Source organism: Boleophthalmus pectinirostris, unplaced genomic scaffold (assembly GCF_026225935.1).
Source record: "Boleophthalmus pectinirostris isolate CB_2022bp ecotype Guang Dong unplaced genomic scaffold, ASM2622593v1 HiC_scaffold_17, whole genome shotgun sequence".
NCBI lineage: Eukaryota > Metazoa > Chordata > Actinopteri > Gobiiformes > Gobiidae > Boleophthalmus > Boleophthalmus pectinirostris.
The window spans coordinates 9,120,426-9,136,532 of NW_026571115.1; the positions used below are offsets into that span (position 1 = coordinate 9,120,426).

At 37.3% G+C, this 16,107-nt stretch overlaps 1 protein-coding gene across 2 annotated transcripts in view; it reads left to right on the top strand.

Moving 5' to 3' along the window:
- stat5a (signal transducer and activator of transcription 5a) overlaps positions 1 to 16,107 on the top strand; it is a 199,805-nt gene that overhangs the window by 122,603 nt on the left and 61,095 nt on the right. For both annotated transcript variants that reach the window (XM_020924049.2, XM_055152951.1), the window contains exons 4-5: positions 715 to 871; positions 10,017 to 10,106. In XM_020924049.2, the coding sequence (XP_020779708.1) occupies positions 715 to 871; positions 10,017 to 10,106 (247 nt within the window). The remainder of the gene's footprint in view (positions 1 to 714; positions 872 to 10,016; positions 10,107 to 16,107) is intronic.

Sequence of the window (16,107 nt, forward strand, 5' to 3'; positions counted from 1 at the left end):
GTAAAAATGTCTTGTCTTGCCACATTCAATTCGGGAACCAAACACTGCTGTGTAATACTGTGTACAAATACCTTCTCTGAACAGGAAATTGCACCTATAGAGCGCAACTAGAGCCAAATATCCACAGATTTCCCTGATACGCACGGATTTCTATTCTATGTGCACAAATATTTTAGAAAGCTTTCTTACTCCATACATTAACCTAATCTGTCTTGTATTCATTTAACTACAGGTGTCAGTCATAACTTTATAGCCATATTGTGGAACATTCTAGGCACATCTCCATGGAGACAAACAGATAACAAACTCTCTACTAGACAAGTTAGACAGTGCAACTTTAATACAGATGATAAAATGAATATGCTTAAAATTCAGAATTCTGTTATAATACAGTGAGTTCTTGGATCTAGTCAGTAATAAAAATGAACTTCATTTCTGCATATTGATCTGAATATTTATTATGAAAATACAATATAATCATAGTAAAAATCGCCTTCCCCTCCATCCAATAGTAAGACCTCACCGCATTCTCGAATCTGAAAGCCACCCATTTAGAATCCATTTTATTTTTATCCACATTTTGGAAGGTCACATATTTGTTTTGGTCGATTGCATTTTACTGATTTAAATCCATCTTTGTGAACAAAATGTGAAGTCTATTCTCTCTGTGGTCATATTGTTTTGGTTAAATATTTAAATATGATGTTTTTCTAGGGATGCGGTGGATCTGGAGAACCCCCAGGACGAGTTTAAGGCCAAGAGGCTTTTGGACGGTCTGATCCAGGAGCTCCAGAACAAAGCCGAGCACCAGGTCGGAGAGGACGGATTCCTGCTCAAAATCAAACTGGGACACTACGCCAACCAGCTCAAGGTAAAAGTAACTGTCATCTGTATTACCTTTAGGTGTGAAGCTCACTATAGGCACTGCCCTGTCCGAAGCACTGTTAAGACTTTAATCTGACCTTTGTTTTAACACAATCTGACCGTAAAGAATTGACTTAGTTGAAACCAAATAAGGGAAGCTGATTTATGTTGAAAAAGACTGATAGATAGAAAGAAAGAGAAAGGAAGAGAGGAAGAAGTAGAAAGAGACAGGTGTTGAAAGAGAAACAAAGAGAGAGAAGAGATGTACTGTACCTGATTTTTATTTAAAACGTGAACAATTTTAAAGACAAATTTTGCTCAAATACATGGGAGTAAATTGGGTACAGTCCCTTTAAGAGAGAGAGCACAACAGAGAGAAAGAGAGAGAAAGAAAGAGTGAGTAAGAAGGTAAGAGGGGAGAGATATAAACTCAATGGTGCAGTGGATTTGAGCGTTTGCTTGCCAACCAGAGTGTAGTCAGTTCAAACCTCACCCAAATATATTCTGTATTTGGGTCATTTTACAAAACATTTCGCATATTATACTGTATTTTTGTTATGTGGCTGAGTTCAACAGGAAAGACTGGTACCCATGAGTTTCAGGGTGATGGTAAATTAGGACCGTTGCCATAGAAAATAACAATACAAAACAAAACGGAGAAGCTAGGAAGATGAATTTTTTAATTTTTATAATAATTTGTATTTTAAAAAAGTATGATTTCAAATTTAAAAATTAGCAGCTATGTCTCTATGGTTGTATCAGTAGTATTCTACTTTTAAATAGGCCCATATTACGTTATTTTCTGATCTGTTATAATGTTGTTTCCTCATCGCAAACAGACCTGGAGTTGTGTTTTTTCTTTCATTTGTATGTTTAACGCACAAATCTTGCATTTTTAGGCTGAGTTCTTTTCTCAAACTCCATACACCTTCACTAGAATTTGTATTTTTATTTATTTATTTATTAAAGGGACAATGCATATTAAAAGACAAGATTATGCAAAAACCTTAGTCCCTTTGTACAGTGTTTCCCAACCTTTTTATCTTGGGATCCATATTTTAAAATTCGCAAACCTTCGCAACCCAAGTCAGTATTTATTCATTATTTGTAAATCACAAAATAAAAGCAACCAGCAATAAAAAGTCTCCATAAGTTGTGTGTTTGGACATTAAATGTAACCCAATCCTGGAACAAAATAGTCAAAAAGATTGTTACAAAAAGATTAGAAATTCTACGAAACATGTCTTAACATTTCAACCTACATGCAGATCGTGACAAGGTAATCCAAAAAAAATACTCTTGCGACCCAGTCTTTGGGAAACAATGCCTTTGTAGATTGATTTGGATCATTTCAGCCCTGGAATTGCCGACTTCAACAGCTACCTTTTACCTTATAGTAAAGTAAATACCACTTTATGACATTAAGGTGGAACAGAGCATTTTGAGCTTTGGGGATGTAGACAGACTAATAAACCAGGATTACTCAAACAAAACACAACTCCAGGTATGCTTTTGATAAGGTAACCTCATTATAACATGTTTTAAAGCTCACACGATTCAATGTTACATAAGAAAGGAGCTTTAAGTGCGTGTGGTTGTCATGCTTTGTTTTGTTTTCCTAATTATTACTCGACTTAAATTCAATTGAAAATGCAGAGTCAGCTCACGCCATAAGGAAGTTTAAGACTAAATTTAACAACATAAAGGTGTGGTCACTTGTTTTCATTAGTGTGTCATTTGGACAAGTTTTGCCCTCGTTAAAATGTAGTTGCTAGGAGACCATTCTGGAATTACCTCTTATGTATGTCATATCTGCTGCACCCAACCAAGAAGTAAAATTATAACCGTTACTGAAAAACGTTCTTTGGCGAGATCGTATATCAAACAGTAAAATGATGTTAACCAAGTTTTTGTGAACTCAGTAATCTAATCTGTCACTTTAAACCAAGCTTTTTTAGAGTCATAATTGTCGAAATCTTTCATGTTTTTAAAGGGCCTATATTACACTATTTTCTCACCTATGTTAGAATGTTGTTTCCTCATCACAAACATACCCGGAGTTGTTTTTTGTTTCATTTACACATGTTTAACAGACAAATCCTGCATATTTAGGCTGAATTATTCACCCATTGGTCCACCTTGTGATGTCATGTGGTACTACAGGAAGTGCTCCACTGCGCTTTTAAACTCCACACAACTTCACTGGAATTATTTGGATGATTTCAGCTCTGGAACAACCAATTTCTGCTGAACAAAATGTAAAAAGTAGCTGGTAACTTGAAAAATATCACATGTAAATGCTCACTCAAACAACTCTGGGTACGTTTTTGATGAGGAAACCGTGTTCTAACATGACTTAAACCTTACAGGAATCCGTTTAGTGTCATATAGGGCTTTTAACAATTAGCTATGTGGGTGTCACTACTACCCACGATGATAGCCGATAAGTGCAGCCTCTCCCTCCGTGATTCCTAGAAAGAGTTTGTGTTGCTGAAATGCCTCAGAACAGGTTTTGTGTGATGTTAAACCACACAATCCTTTGTCTCCCTCCACACCACTATTTATGGTCCTGACTCCACGCCCTGCACAGTGGACCCATCACAGCCCGCACACAGCAGATGGGGGTTACACATTACCAGCTGTACTCAGAAAGAATGAGCAAGAGCCTAGAAAAGTATTTTTAAAGGTCCCACATTACGCAAAAATGACTCTTGAGAGCTGTGTTAAGCTGTGTTAGATAGCTGTTGCCTCATCACAAACATACCTGGGGTTGTTTTGTAGCATTCACACATGTTGGAGTAAGCTTTTATTATTAGGCTGTTTACATTTCCTAAGCTTGAAACGCTCTGTTAAACCTTGTCATGTCATAATGAGCGGTAGTTTTCAAGTTAACGGCTGGTTTTTTTTACCTTTATTTTACTAGAAACTGGAAATCCCTGGGCTGAAATTATCCAAGTGATTATAGAGTTTGAGAGAGTAATAACTCATCCTAACTATGCAGGGTTTGGGTGTTAAACATGTGTGAGTGGAGCAAAACACAGCTCCAGGTCTGTTTGTGACGAGGAAACAGCATTATGACATAGATCAGAAAATTGTGTAATATGGGCCTAATTTAGATACATACATATTAACGAAACATAAAATGAAAGTGCATGAGTGTTTTTCATCGACAGTATTACAGAAGTGATTCTAGAGATTTGTCATTGCCAAACGGACATGAGTGTTTTAATGTGATTATAAGAAGAAATTGATTGAACATAATTTAAAGGACACATATTATGCATTATTTGTATTGTTGGCTTTTAAACATGCTCCTGAGTGCCTTTGCTTTTGTATCTTATGTTTTAGAGTTTGAAATATGGGCTATCTTCAGACCTTGCTCTTATAGATGCACTCTCCCTCTACTGGCAGCAGAGGGAATTACTATTGAGAAAAGTGTTAGCAACTTTTGACTTTGAGTGAGCCAACTTTTTCTGACATGGTAGCACTGGCATGAAGTTGTAATGAGTGCTTTTGTACACCATAAATACCTAGAATGAGTCTGGCAATGATTTATGGACTTAAATACAGCGCAGGACACCTCTGGACTTTTACCTGTGACATAAGAATCCTGGGAATTTTTAAAACAAGTGTTTTCTGAGTGCTCAGAGGGAGAGGATCTTATAAACAGGATTAATAAAACAGACATGAGGGAGAATGAAGCAATATCGTGAGGGAGCAATGTTACAATATGGTTAACAGATTTCTTTTATTACCAGTGCCACATGAGGTTTAAACATTGTCAGATATCAAAACGCAACACTGGAAATCTGTATACTATTTCTAAATAAGTATCGTTAATTCTAGATGCATGGGTTATTCAGGTGTGTGCCATTTAAAGGTGCACTATGTAGCTTTTTTTAGAGGAGAGTTCTCCACCTGCTTGTCCTGCTTATGTTCCACATAATGGCATTAAATTGAATTAACTCAACTGAGACAAGCAGGGTTTGCCACCTTTAAATGTAAAACCATAAATGTGCAAATTCACCTGTCCTCCATAAAGCCATAACGTTGAACTGAATAACCTGCAGTATCATTGTCTTTTGAAAGCCTTGTCTATTATGTTACTTCCATGGCGTGTGTATGTTGGTGATTAGACCTGCAGGCTGTCTCTCCACATGTGCTCCATTAGCCCCCTGCATTTCCTGGACTTGGAAATTGGACAGAGCCTCGTCCACAGACACGCTGATCTCCAGGCCTAACGGGGGCTAACTGGGCACATCACCACCTTCGCTTTCTGGGCACGTTTTGACTGCTCCCACACCCCAGTGCTCCATATAGTGTGTGAGGGCTGAAATGATGAGCCTGATGAAGTGGCAGTTACCAGTTAAAACAAAAATTAAAAAATGCTGTATTCATGTGATGGTTTTGCAGAATTAGGGCTTTGAAAACATAACAGACTCAAAATGATTTCATTGTTCCACAGTATGTCACTAAACTTGTCTATCTCCATGGCGACAAGCAGGTGATGATGTTGATGAGGTGGCGGTTAGCAGTAAAAAAAAAAATCCTGTTCAGTGTTAGGCAATGTTCCGCAGTACGGCGTTAAACTATAAACTGTATCATCACCTGCTTGTCTCCATGGAGATAAAGTGGCAGTTGCATCAGTTATTGTATCAGTTTTAAATTCCGGTTTTACCATTATTCCTGTAATAGTTATGTTAAGGGTTCTGACAACATTTCCTGGAGTATTAACCAACAATTATTTCCTTGTTACGCAGTACGGCATTAACCCTTCCAAATCGATGGTATTGTATACGATACTTGGGAATATGTTTTATATAACCCACTATATGTCGCACCAGCTAAAAAATGCATAATGAAGAAGAAAAAAATACATATAACTCGCACCACTATAAGTCACACTTTTTGGAGCAAATTTATTTTATAAAGTCATGGACCAGAAACTGAGGCATGTTATAGTAATAACAATAAAATAAAGAATAACAGGCTGAATAGGTGTGTGGCATGTTAACCTAACATATTAACATTTAGATAATTCAGATATATAGCATAGACAATATAACATAAGTTTACCAAACTCTCAATCTCACTCCAAATCACTAAATCCATTGAATCCATTGAATTCTTCACCCTCTGTGTCACTTCTGAGCAACTCTGCGCAACTTCGGTTGTCACTGAAGTCCAGGCATGGTGAACCCTCCTAGATACTGAGAAGTTGTGTTCTCCATTCCTGCTTTTCTCCAGTCCCTCACAAGTTTCTAACTCACTCCAAACTTTCTTTCTGTTGCTTGATTTTCGTTTTTGGCTGCATATTTCATGACTTGCAACAGGTCTGCAGGTGACATGCTCATAAATCTGATACACGAGCCTAGAGTGCCCTCTCAAGGCTGTCAGTTGGAAAATTTGTATATATGTATATAAGTCGCACCGGAGTATAAGTCGTAGGACCACCCAAACCACGAAAAAAGTGTGACTTATAGTCTGAAAAATATGGTACTTTTTCCCCCTGAAGCGGACAGTTACTGCTTCCAGAGCATATTTCTGGCATTATCCTACAAAAATGAGTTCAATAGGAACTTTGTTTTCCACCAAATACATGCGTTCCATCCATTTTGATTGGCCCAAACTTTGCCAAAGAGTGTAGTGAGTCTGAACGCTTGTGTTGTAACAATTGAAAAAGCTGCTCTAAGTGCAGTTATTTCTCAAATAAATGGCAAATTACGCATCTTGGTCTGTGTAATTGCGCATCCCTTGCTATTTTTATTTGAAATGTTTATGTCACTCTAAATGTACAAATACAAATGTAATACACACCATGCAAATGTAGGAAGTGATGTGGCTCTGTGCCCTGGACCTGACTCCAGCTGTTTCCATGACTGGCACCAAGAAAGTAAAGGAGTGATTGCATGTTTTTTTTGTTTTTGTTTTGAGGCAATAAGTATGTTTTAGTTTAAAGTTTATAGAGGATTTTCTTAAATGTTGCAGCGTGATTTTTTTTGCAGCTTTTGTAGCTAGCATATTTTAAGTGCCCGGAAAGTGAAGCATTTTGCGGAATTCAGTGCATTAGCTACAACACGTTTTCTTGTTGATACGTTTTCAGACATGTGTCTGTGACTAAATGTTTTTCATAATAAGTTGTGGAGTTTGGCGACCAGTGTCAGTCTTTAGTTTGCTTGTGTGAATCTTCAAGAATCACCTTCTTTGCTGCTTTTCCTTAGCGACCTTTTCTTTGGGCGAACTTTCTTGATTGCAACAAACTTTGTGCTAACTGCGAGGAAGATTAGGTCAAAAAAGCCACTAAGAACTTTGCGTTGGTGATAACAGCGTTGTGCGGCTTGCGTCTGTGGACTTGACAACGTAAACTACGTGGCGGCGCAGGCAAGTGTTACGCTAGAAACGTTTGACATGTCACGAGGCAGTGTCTTTATCTATTGGCAAATGTTGCCCCACCAAGAGTTGACAAAAAATGCTATCATTGACAACTTGAAACAAGATGGATGCATTTTGTAGCTAAGGCCCTAAATTAAGCATTTTTTATGTCCAAAAAGTTGTTTATACATGTTTGCTGTGTGTCTTGTATGAAAGATGTGAGTTTGTTTGTTTCATTTGCATTTCTGGTCCTTACCACCATATGACACAACTACAGCATGTAGATTGTGAAATAACAGGTTGTACTGGAAAAAAAAAGATGTATAACGTTTCATTTAGGGTTAAAGGGGGAGTTTTAATAGCAAAATTAAGAAAAAAATCCAGACAGGGACAGATGTACTAAAATTGCCCTTAGGTCTGGAAGGGTTAAACTTGTCCATCTCCATGGAGACACGCAGGTGACGATGTTGATGAAGTGGCAGTTATCAATTTAAAAAGCTGTCTAGCATTATTCCTGTAACGGTTATATTCAGTGAGAGCTTTGATAAAATGTCTTGAAGTAACAGCCACCAAATTGCCTCCTTGTTCTCCAGTATGGCATTAATTTTACTTCTCTCCATGGAGACAACTGCCTCTTCATCAACATTATCACTAGCTTATCAGTATTCCTGTAACCATTATGTAGGTTTATTTTAAAAAGTAGTCTTTCTAGAACTGTAAGTGCCATTTTAATTAGATATTCTTTGAGGTGATGTTCCACAGTATGGCAATAAACTAATCTATCTCCAGAAAAGTTACACAATGCACCTTTAAGCCTTGGTAAAATACTGTTCAAAAACATACCTGGAGTTGTGTTTTGTTTCTTTCACTCATGTTTGAGTAACCCTGCATTTTTAGTTTACATCTCCAAAGCTTAAAATGCTCTGTTTGACCCTGTGATGTCATGAAGTGGTATCCTTTTACCTTTAGTTCAGTAGAGATCGGCATATCCTGCAAACCTGCTCTATAAACGCATTTTCAAATATCTGGGACCCATTTTTACTCACCTTGAAGAAACATTTTTGATTAGAACTTTATTCATGCCACAGTGACTTTCTTAACACTCTGTGCTTTTATTTTTATCTCTTTTTTCTTACTGACAAAAATATCTGTGTACCTGAGCCGTGTTTGTTTGTAACAATGAAAAATCTGCAGCATTAATATTTGAGAGAAGATAAAAAATTTAACCACTATAAGAATCACAACATGCTTTTCACACCCTGTTGGCAGGGGTCTAAATTAGTTGTGTGCAGTATATTACACAGTTAATTTTGCAAACCATAGGTGTACTATGCAACTTTTTGGTTGGGGCTTGTTTCTATGGATATGTCATTGCTCTGTCTGGAATGTTCCATAGTATGACATTAAACAGCTTTACCTTACCATGTTTTCTGGACTATAAGTTGCTCCGGTTGTTGCACCAGCCAAAAAATTCACAATGAAGAAGAAAAAAAAAAAATATAAGTCGCACCAGACTATAAGTCGCACTTTTTATGGAAATGTATTTTGTAAAATCAGTGACCAGGAACCGACACTTCATCTTGAAAGGCAAGTTATAGTAATAACAACAGAACAGAGAACAGACTGAATAGGCGTTAACGTAACATATTAACAGTTATTCAGATAATTATAGCATAAACAACAGAACATAAGTTTACCAAACTCATGATCTCACTCTAAATCACTAAATCCATTGAATTTTTCATCTTCGGTGTCACTTCTGCGCAATCTCCGGAGATAAACTGTAGATCCATAAGGTAAACAAAGCGCCGCTTCCTCTTCTGTGTAGCTGTCGTCAGACTCAGCATCAGTTCCAGTTACAATTATTCCAGCCTTTCTGAATCATGACAGGATGGTTTCGATTGTCACTGAAGTTCAGGCTTTGTCGATTCATCCAGTGACTTCCAGGAAAGTTACATGGTGCACCCACCCGGTTCCCATGAAGTTGTGTTCTCCATCCCCGCCTTTCCCTCAGAAGTTTCTCGCTCACTCCAAACTTTCTTTTTGCTGCTCCATTACCATTTTGGCTGAATATTTCACTGTTTGCGACAAGACAGTGGCTTTTTCTACAGGAGGCATGTGCACTGCAGGGCGAAGTGACAGTGTACAGGAGTAATAGTAGTAGTAGATACTGACACACGAGCCTAGAGCACTTTCTCGCAGCTGTCAGCCTGAAAATTTTAATATATAAGTCTTACCAGAGTATAAGTCGCAGAACCACCCGAACCATGAAAAAAAGTGTGAAAAAGTATGGTATATTTATTCAATTACAGGTGGTTTTATAGCTCAAAAATACCTAGAAAAACAGACATTCTGACTGTGAGTGGGGTCAAATCTCCACAGATCTGACCTGTAACTTGCTCTGGTTTGGTCTCTGTGAAGATAGAAACTGTGAAACATTCTAGACAAAGCAATAACCACCAGAAAAGTTACACAATGCACCTTTAACTTTCTCTTTACTATATAATTTCACATATCTTTCTTCATATATTTAATTCGTCTGTGTGTATCTAAAAAGTAGAAAGTAGGACACATAAAGAGAAAAGAATGCTGAATGAAAAGAAACATTGGCTTGTAGCGTATGTTAATCCCAGAAGATCCATTTCCTTCTATTTTCCTTCATAAAGCTTTTCTACTTGCCAAGACCTGTTCATATGTTTAGAATAAAGTATTATATCACTGCTATCGTACTACCTGCTGTTTGAGGTATATTTACTGTATTTTTTTCTCTGTTTTTCCAGGGCATATACGATCGCAGTCCTTTGGAGCTGGTGCGATGTATAAAACATATTCTGTACACGGAGCAGAGACTGGTGAGAGAGGCAACAAATGTGAGTTCAACTATTCTCCCATATTATACAGACCTATGCGTTTTGATTTTTCTTTTTTTTTTTTCAATATTAATTTCACCACATTTGAAAAAATACAGTACTGTCTGAAATGAACACATTAATATAAGAAAACAACTACATCATTCAATTCAAAACAGGTTTTTTGTAGATTTTATCCTAATAATCATTGGAAATTTCATCTTGGAAGCTTTTGAGGAAATTATGGGAAACAACTTGGCAGAAACCCAATGTTTTAACCATGTCTCATCTGTATGTTTAAATCAAGGCTTGGACAAAAACCTATAATTAAAGGTCCTATATTATGCAAAATTGACTATTGTGAGCTGTTAAAAACATACCTGGAATTGTGTTTTGTTTCATTCACACATATTTGAGTAATCCTTTATTATTAATCTCTGTACATCTTCAAAGCTCTAAATCAGACATGTCAAACTCAGGCCCGGGGGCCAAATTTGGCCCACGATATAATTATATTTGGCCCCCAAGCTCATATCAAATATGTATTAGAGCTGGCCTGCCGACTACAGATATAGAGGCATTATTTATTTAAAATGTTGTTATTATTTTATATTTTGCTTGTTCTGGATTCAATGTTTAAGCAAAACTATTATTAAACATTTATTTGAACAAGAAAAGGCTTAACATTACATATCTTGAAAGAAGAGAAAACATGCAGATGTTGAAATTTTTCAATAAATATTTAGTTTGGCCCACGACTTTTTTAATTTTAGTCCTCTGTGAATTTGGGTCTGACACCCCTGGTCTAAATGCTCTGTTCCAACTTGTGATGCCATGTAGTGGTAGTTTTCAAGTTAGCAGCTACCTTTTACCTTTAAATCAGTAGATATTGGTGCATTTCCTGGACTGAAATGATCCAAATGATTCTATTTAAAGTATATGAAGTTTAAAAACACTTACTATATTACAACATGACATAACAAGGTGGAACAGAGTGTTTTCAGTTTGAGAGAAGAACTCAGTCTAAATACACAGGGTTTGCGTGTTAAACATGTTTGAATGAAACAAAGCACATTTCCAAGTATGTTTTTGACGAGGAAACATTATAACATAGATCAGAAAATAGCGCAATATGGACTCATTAAAGGAACATTATCCAATCTAATCCACTTTATTTAGATAAAGCACCTTTCATAAACATGACATAACAAATGAGGACAATAAAAGGCAGTAAATAGTAATTAAAACAAGAAATAAAAAGCATTCAACTATGTAAAACAAAAATTGTTAAAAAGAATAAATGAATGAATAAAATAAATAAATAATAACCCACAGAAGAGCTAAAGACTAAACGTGGGTTTGAAGGTGAGACTTTACTGCGGGGGCTGTTGGCATTACTCTGTTTGAGGCTTTGTTGGCCTTTTATTTGAGTTTTGTTTTAACAAAATCTGAGCTGGAACTACAACAGGTGAGCTGCTCTTTTCTGTTAAACAAACCTCTCTCAAATAATATTACAGTTACAAGTTAGCGAGCATTAACAGTTTTTCAGTTAGTCACTCTCACCTTTTTATTGAAAATCAAACACCGAAACAGAACCATGAACGCTCGTATTGATCACAGGCTTCTGAAAATTGCGGATGTGCTGTTTGAATCCATATTTGCTAATGTGTGCATTGTGTAACCATGGAAACACCTGAACGTTCCGCCATAGGGATACATGTAGAACACTCCCAGCCTGATTTGGGTCGACAGTAGCTCAGTCGGTAGAGCGTTTGTCCACTGATCCAAAGGTTGGTGGTCCAAATCTTGCTCTTGACAGAAACATCATTGGTTTGAGCATTTGGCGGTGCAATTTCAGCTCCCGCAGATGAATGCTGTTATTGTGTCCTTGGGCAAGACACTTCACCCACTTCACCCCCTAGTGTGTGAATGGGTGAGTGGTTCCTCTTTTTAAAGCGCTTTGAGTGCCTTGAAGGTGGAAAAACTATATAAAAATGAATAAAAACATGTCACTGCAAAGCATCAGTAAGGCTACAAAACAAAACAATGAGTATCCCAGTTATGTCAGTATTCGGAATACTGCATATACATGCACGCTGAGAAACTGGGATACTCATATCCCTGTATAAATGCTCAAGCGCAAAAATTTACTTAATTTAAATTAATAAACCAGGAAAAATACAAACCATGAGCTCCTTTAGCAGAGGAAGCTCGGGAGGTTTAACCAGCGGTGAGGAGCTCTGAGATATCCCACAATCCACTGCACACATCAAACCCAACAGATTCTTCATTAAAATCTTCTGCTTAAATAAACTCAACTTTACAACATATAAACTATAACCATATAGAGCAACATCAGCCCATTTGATAATATAATGCAGCTTTGATCACATTCGTTTACATTTTACAGAAACAAAACTTAAAACCACATGGCTCATTTGCATAAACTGTTAGCGCTGATAAAAACAGCTCGCTCCTTGTGCCCTGATGTGGTTCAGCTTTTGTCGGACTAAAGGACATGATTCAGTGGAATATGTGCATTCTTTTTGTGACAGAGGAGTTGCTAATGATGGTAAGTCTGTTTTGTATATCGTAGAGGAGATCGTTCATGTTTAGCTTTTCAGCGATCATACGCGTGCAGGTCATACAAGTGCAGATTGTACGTGTGCAGATTTAGCGCAGCTCTTTATTTTACAGTCATTTCACTTATGTATGGTCACCTTATTTATGTTGGTCACTTTATTTATGTTGGTCACGTTATTTATGTCGCTACTGTTGCAGTGAAAAGATTGAAAAGTGTTTGTCTTTTGGACGCATGCGTACTCAGCTTTATGTTGCAGTAACCAGGATACTGTGTATACATGCCACTGTATCCTGGTTACTATCGGAATATATCAGCTACAGTAACCCAGTTTCTAGTAATCAGGATACTGAAACCGGGGTACTACGTATACATGCACCATGAAGAAACTGAGATACTCAAAAAATCCGATCATAACCGGGATACTGATGTGCACGTAAACGCACTCAATAATTGCTAATATAAGCTAAATGAAAAACGCAAATATATTCAAATTTCATCCCTAATTTTAGCCTGTTTTTCAAGAATTTGAAGAACATGCCCTCTGCCTTCCCTCTCATGCATTATTCAGCCGTAAACCCACATAACGGACAACAACTCGGCTACATAATGGGAGTAAATGGTATAACAACAAAATAATGGGGCAATTTTGATTTAATGGGCACGCTATACTCTATCACACAATGGACTCACAATACAGGAACGTGATTGGAGTTTGAAAACAGAATATTTGATAGTGTAGAAAAATGCAAGCCGTTTTACTATAAATCTGAAAATCCGAGGAAGCGTGAGAGATTTGTCTTTGGCCGTCTCCTGCGGTGAATTGATTTGTACTTATTGGCTTCCCTGTTGCCTAGTTACGTCATGTAGGTAGAGTCAAAAAAGCCCACTGGTAAAAATTTTAAAATAAAATGATTTGTTGGGAATATAGCCGTCCAAATTCTGATTTTTAATTCATATATTCAGCTGATTGCGAATTCATGTATTGAAAGCTATTCATTGTTTGCAACATCTGTGTTTTGGTTTTTGGGTAGTTAATGCCACAAAACACGTACCACACAAAAATATATGCAATTTCATCTTAAAGTAGGCGTATTATGCAAAATGGACTTTTCAGAGCTTTGTTTTCCCTTCTCATTTATTCCATTCCTCTATTACTTAATTTTTATGTATGTGCATGTTTGAGCAGCCTTTAATGGTGTATTTTCGAAACGCCATTTTGCAGATCAAAGCCTCTTTTCACTATCCCCGTTACACGCCTACTTTTCTGTACTTACTTCGATCTCCAGTTTTATTTTCTTTATCATTTATACACGTAGGATTTGGCAGTGTCACGAAGTCATTTTGGTACAAAGTTTTAAAAAATCATATGTGGAGTAGCAATTTATCAAAAGTGCTGACAACTTCACAGCTGTTTTATTATTTATGCATTTGTTATTTTATTCCATGTGTAGTTTATGGATGTTTATGAATCTTGGCGTAAACCCTCTGCCTTACCTCTTTCAATATGGAAATGTATTCAGTTTGTAAGGGCCCCAGTAGTCTGATTGTTAGTGACACTTTGACGATATAGAGCTGTAAAGTCTGTTGCGATTTTTGACTCAGAATCAAAACTACGCAGTACATTTTGCTAGGGATCTAACAACAAACAATCAATCAAACTTTATTTATACAGCCCTTTACAACACTCAAGGTGACCAAAGTGCTTTCCAATAAAACCAGCACAATATAAAAACATTAATGACCGAAATATAGTGATATTGTATCATCGAACATCTCTAAATCTCAGGTCTCTTCAGTCTGGCTCTACTGGATCTTAAATTGAGTTTGTTCAGGCAACATTTATTGTTATTCTGCCTCTTTACTGTCATATTTAAAGACAGTAGGTTGGTCTAATGGCATTTTTACATAACATTGTAGCTAGAAAAGAAAGTAAGTAAATTGCCACTATTAGACTGTAGCGGTAATTAATTAGTAAAGTAAATGCGTAAATTCTGATGATTCACATCTCTGTTCAAAGCTCATTTACATATCAATGCAGGTCCAGTAACGTGTACAGCCACTATAGTCACTTTACACTAGGCCAATGGAAGAGAAAATAGGCTGTTTAAGTATGGGAGCTACAGCAGGGAAGAGCTAACCAATGAGAAAGAATGAAAAGTAACTTCAAAACTGATGCATTTTGCAACACTCACCACTCACACAGGCTCCTCTCAGATCACAAGTCTTCACTAATAAGCAGTTTTGTTGCTGGCCTAAAGTGCGCTGAAGTTAAATTTATTTAAAAGATTTAGGCTGATAGTCGATATGTCTCCAAGTGCCCAAATTAGCTGATAATATCGCCCAACTGATATACTGGTCAGGCCCTAGCTATAAGCACTTTTAATTCTTAACTCTTTGGTTTATGACAGAGCCAAAGTCTTGTCAATGCATTTTTAAAGGGAAAAGTAGCATATTCACAGTTTTGTTAGCCTCTTAAATCTAAATAAATGTCGTTCCATGAGATGCATGTCGTGAAAATGTCGTACAGAGAGATTTGGATATCGTTACATCCCTACATTTTTCACAGGTCATGGTGAAAGGATAGGGACTCCACCCTCAGACAGATCAGAGGAGAGACCTCAAAGGCCAGTGAGGGGAAAAGGTTAGATGAGTTTGGACAGAGTCTCTACAGAAGCAGATGTCAATCATCTCTGCTGTGAGCTGTGGTGAAGAGCGCACTGTTCACGTGTCAATGAGCGCAGCAGGACTGTTTGTTTCTGACCATTTTGCTGTGCGTGCCCCTCAAAATTCCTCCGTGCCTTGGTTTGCTCACCCCTGGCATAGACCAAACGCACTGGCAAAGTTCCACAATGCGCCTTTAAAATGCAGACTGTTCTTAAACCCAGGCAGCACGTCTCCTGCAGTGAAGCGATTTCCTGTCTCATCATGTTGCCTTTATTACTGGATTTCATATTTGGAGTGATTGAGTTCCCTCGCTTTTGTCTGGACCCTGAACGTACCACAAGCGCTGCTTTAACTGACCGTGCCGTCTGCAGCGCTCTGATAACAGCTTCATTTCCTCTTGTCTCTTGAGTCGGTGAGATTCAACGCAAAAAGTCAGAGAAATATTTTTACTGTATTGATGTATTTTAGCAGCTACAGTTCAACAAACACATCTCCAATTTACAAAAACAAAAGATAACTGCTTTAGTTCATTTTAAGGAGAGGGCATGTTAAAGGTGCACTATGAAACCTTTCTCACCAGTTAGTATCCATGGAGATGTCATTCCTTTGCATGGATCATTCCCCAGTATGGCATTAAAGGTCCTATATTACACGAAATTGACTCTTGTGAGCTTTCAGCCGTGTTATAATGCTGTTACCTCATCAAAAACACACTTGGAGTTGAGTTGAGTTTTTAGTCTATCTACATCTTCAAAGATCAAAATACTCTGTCCC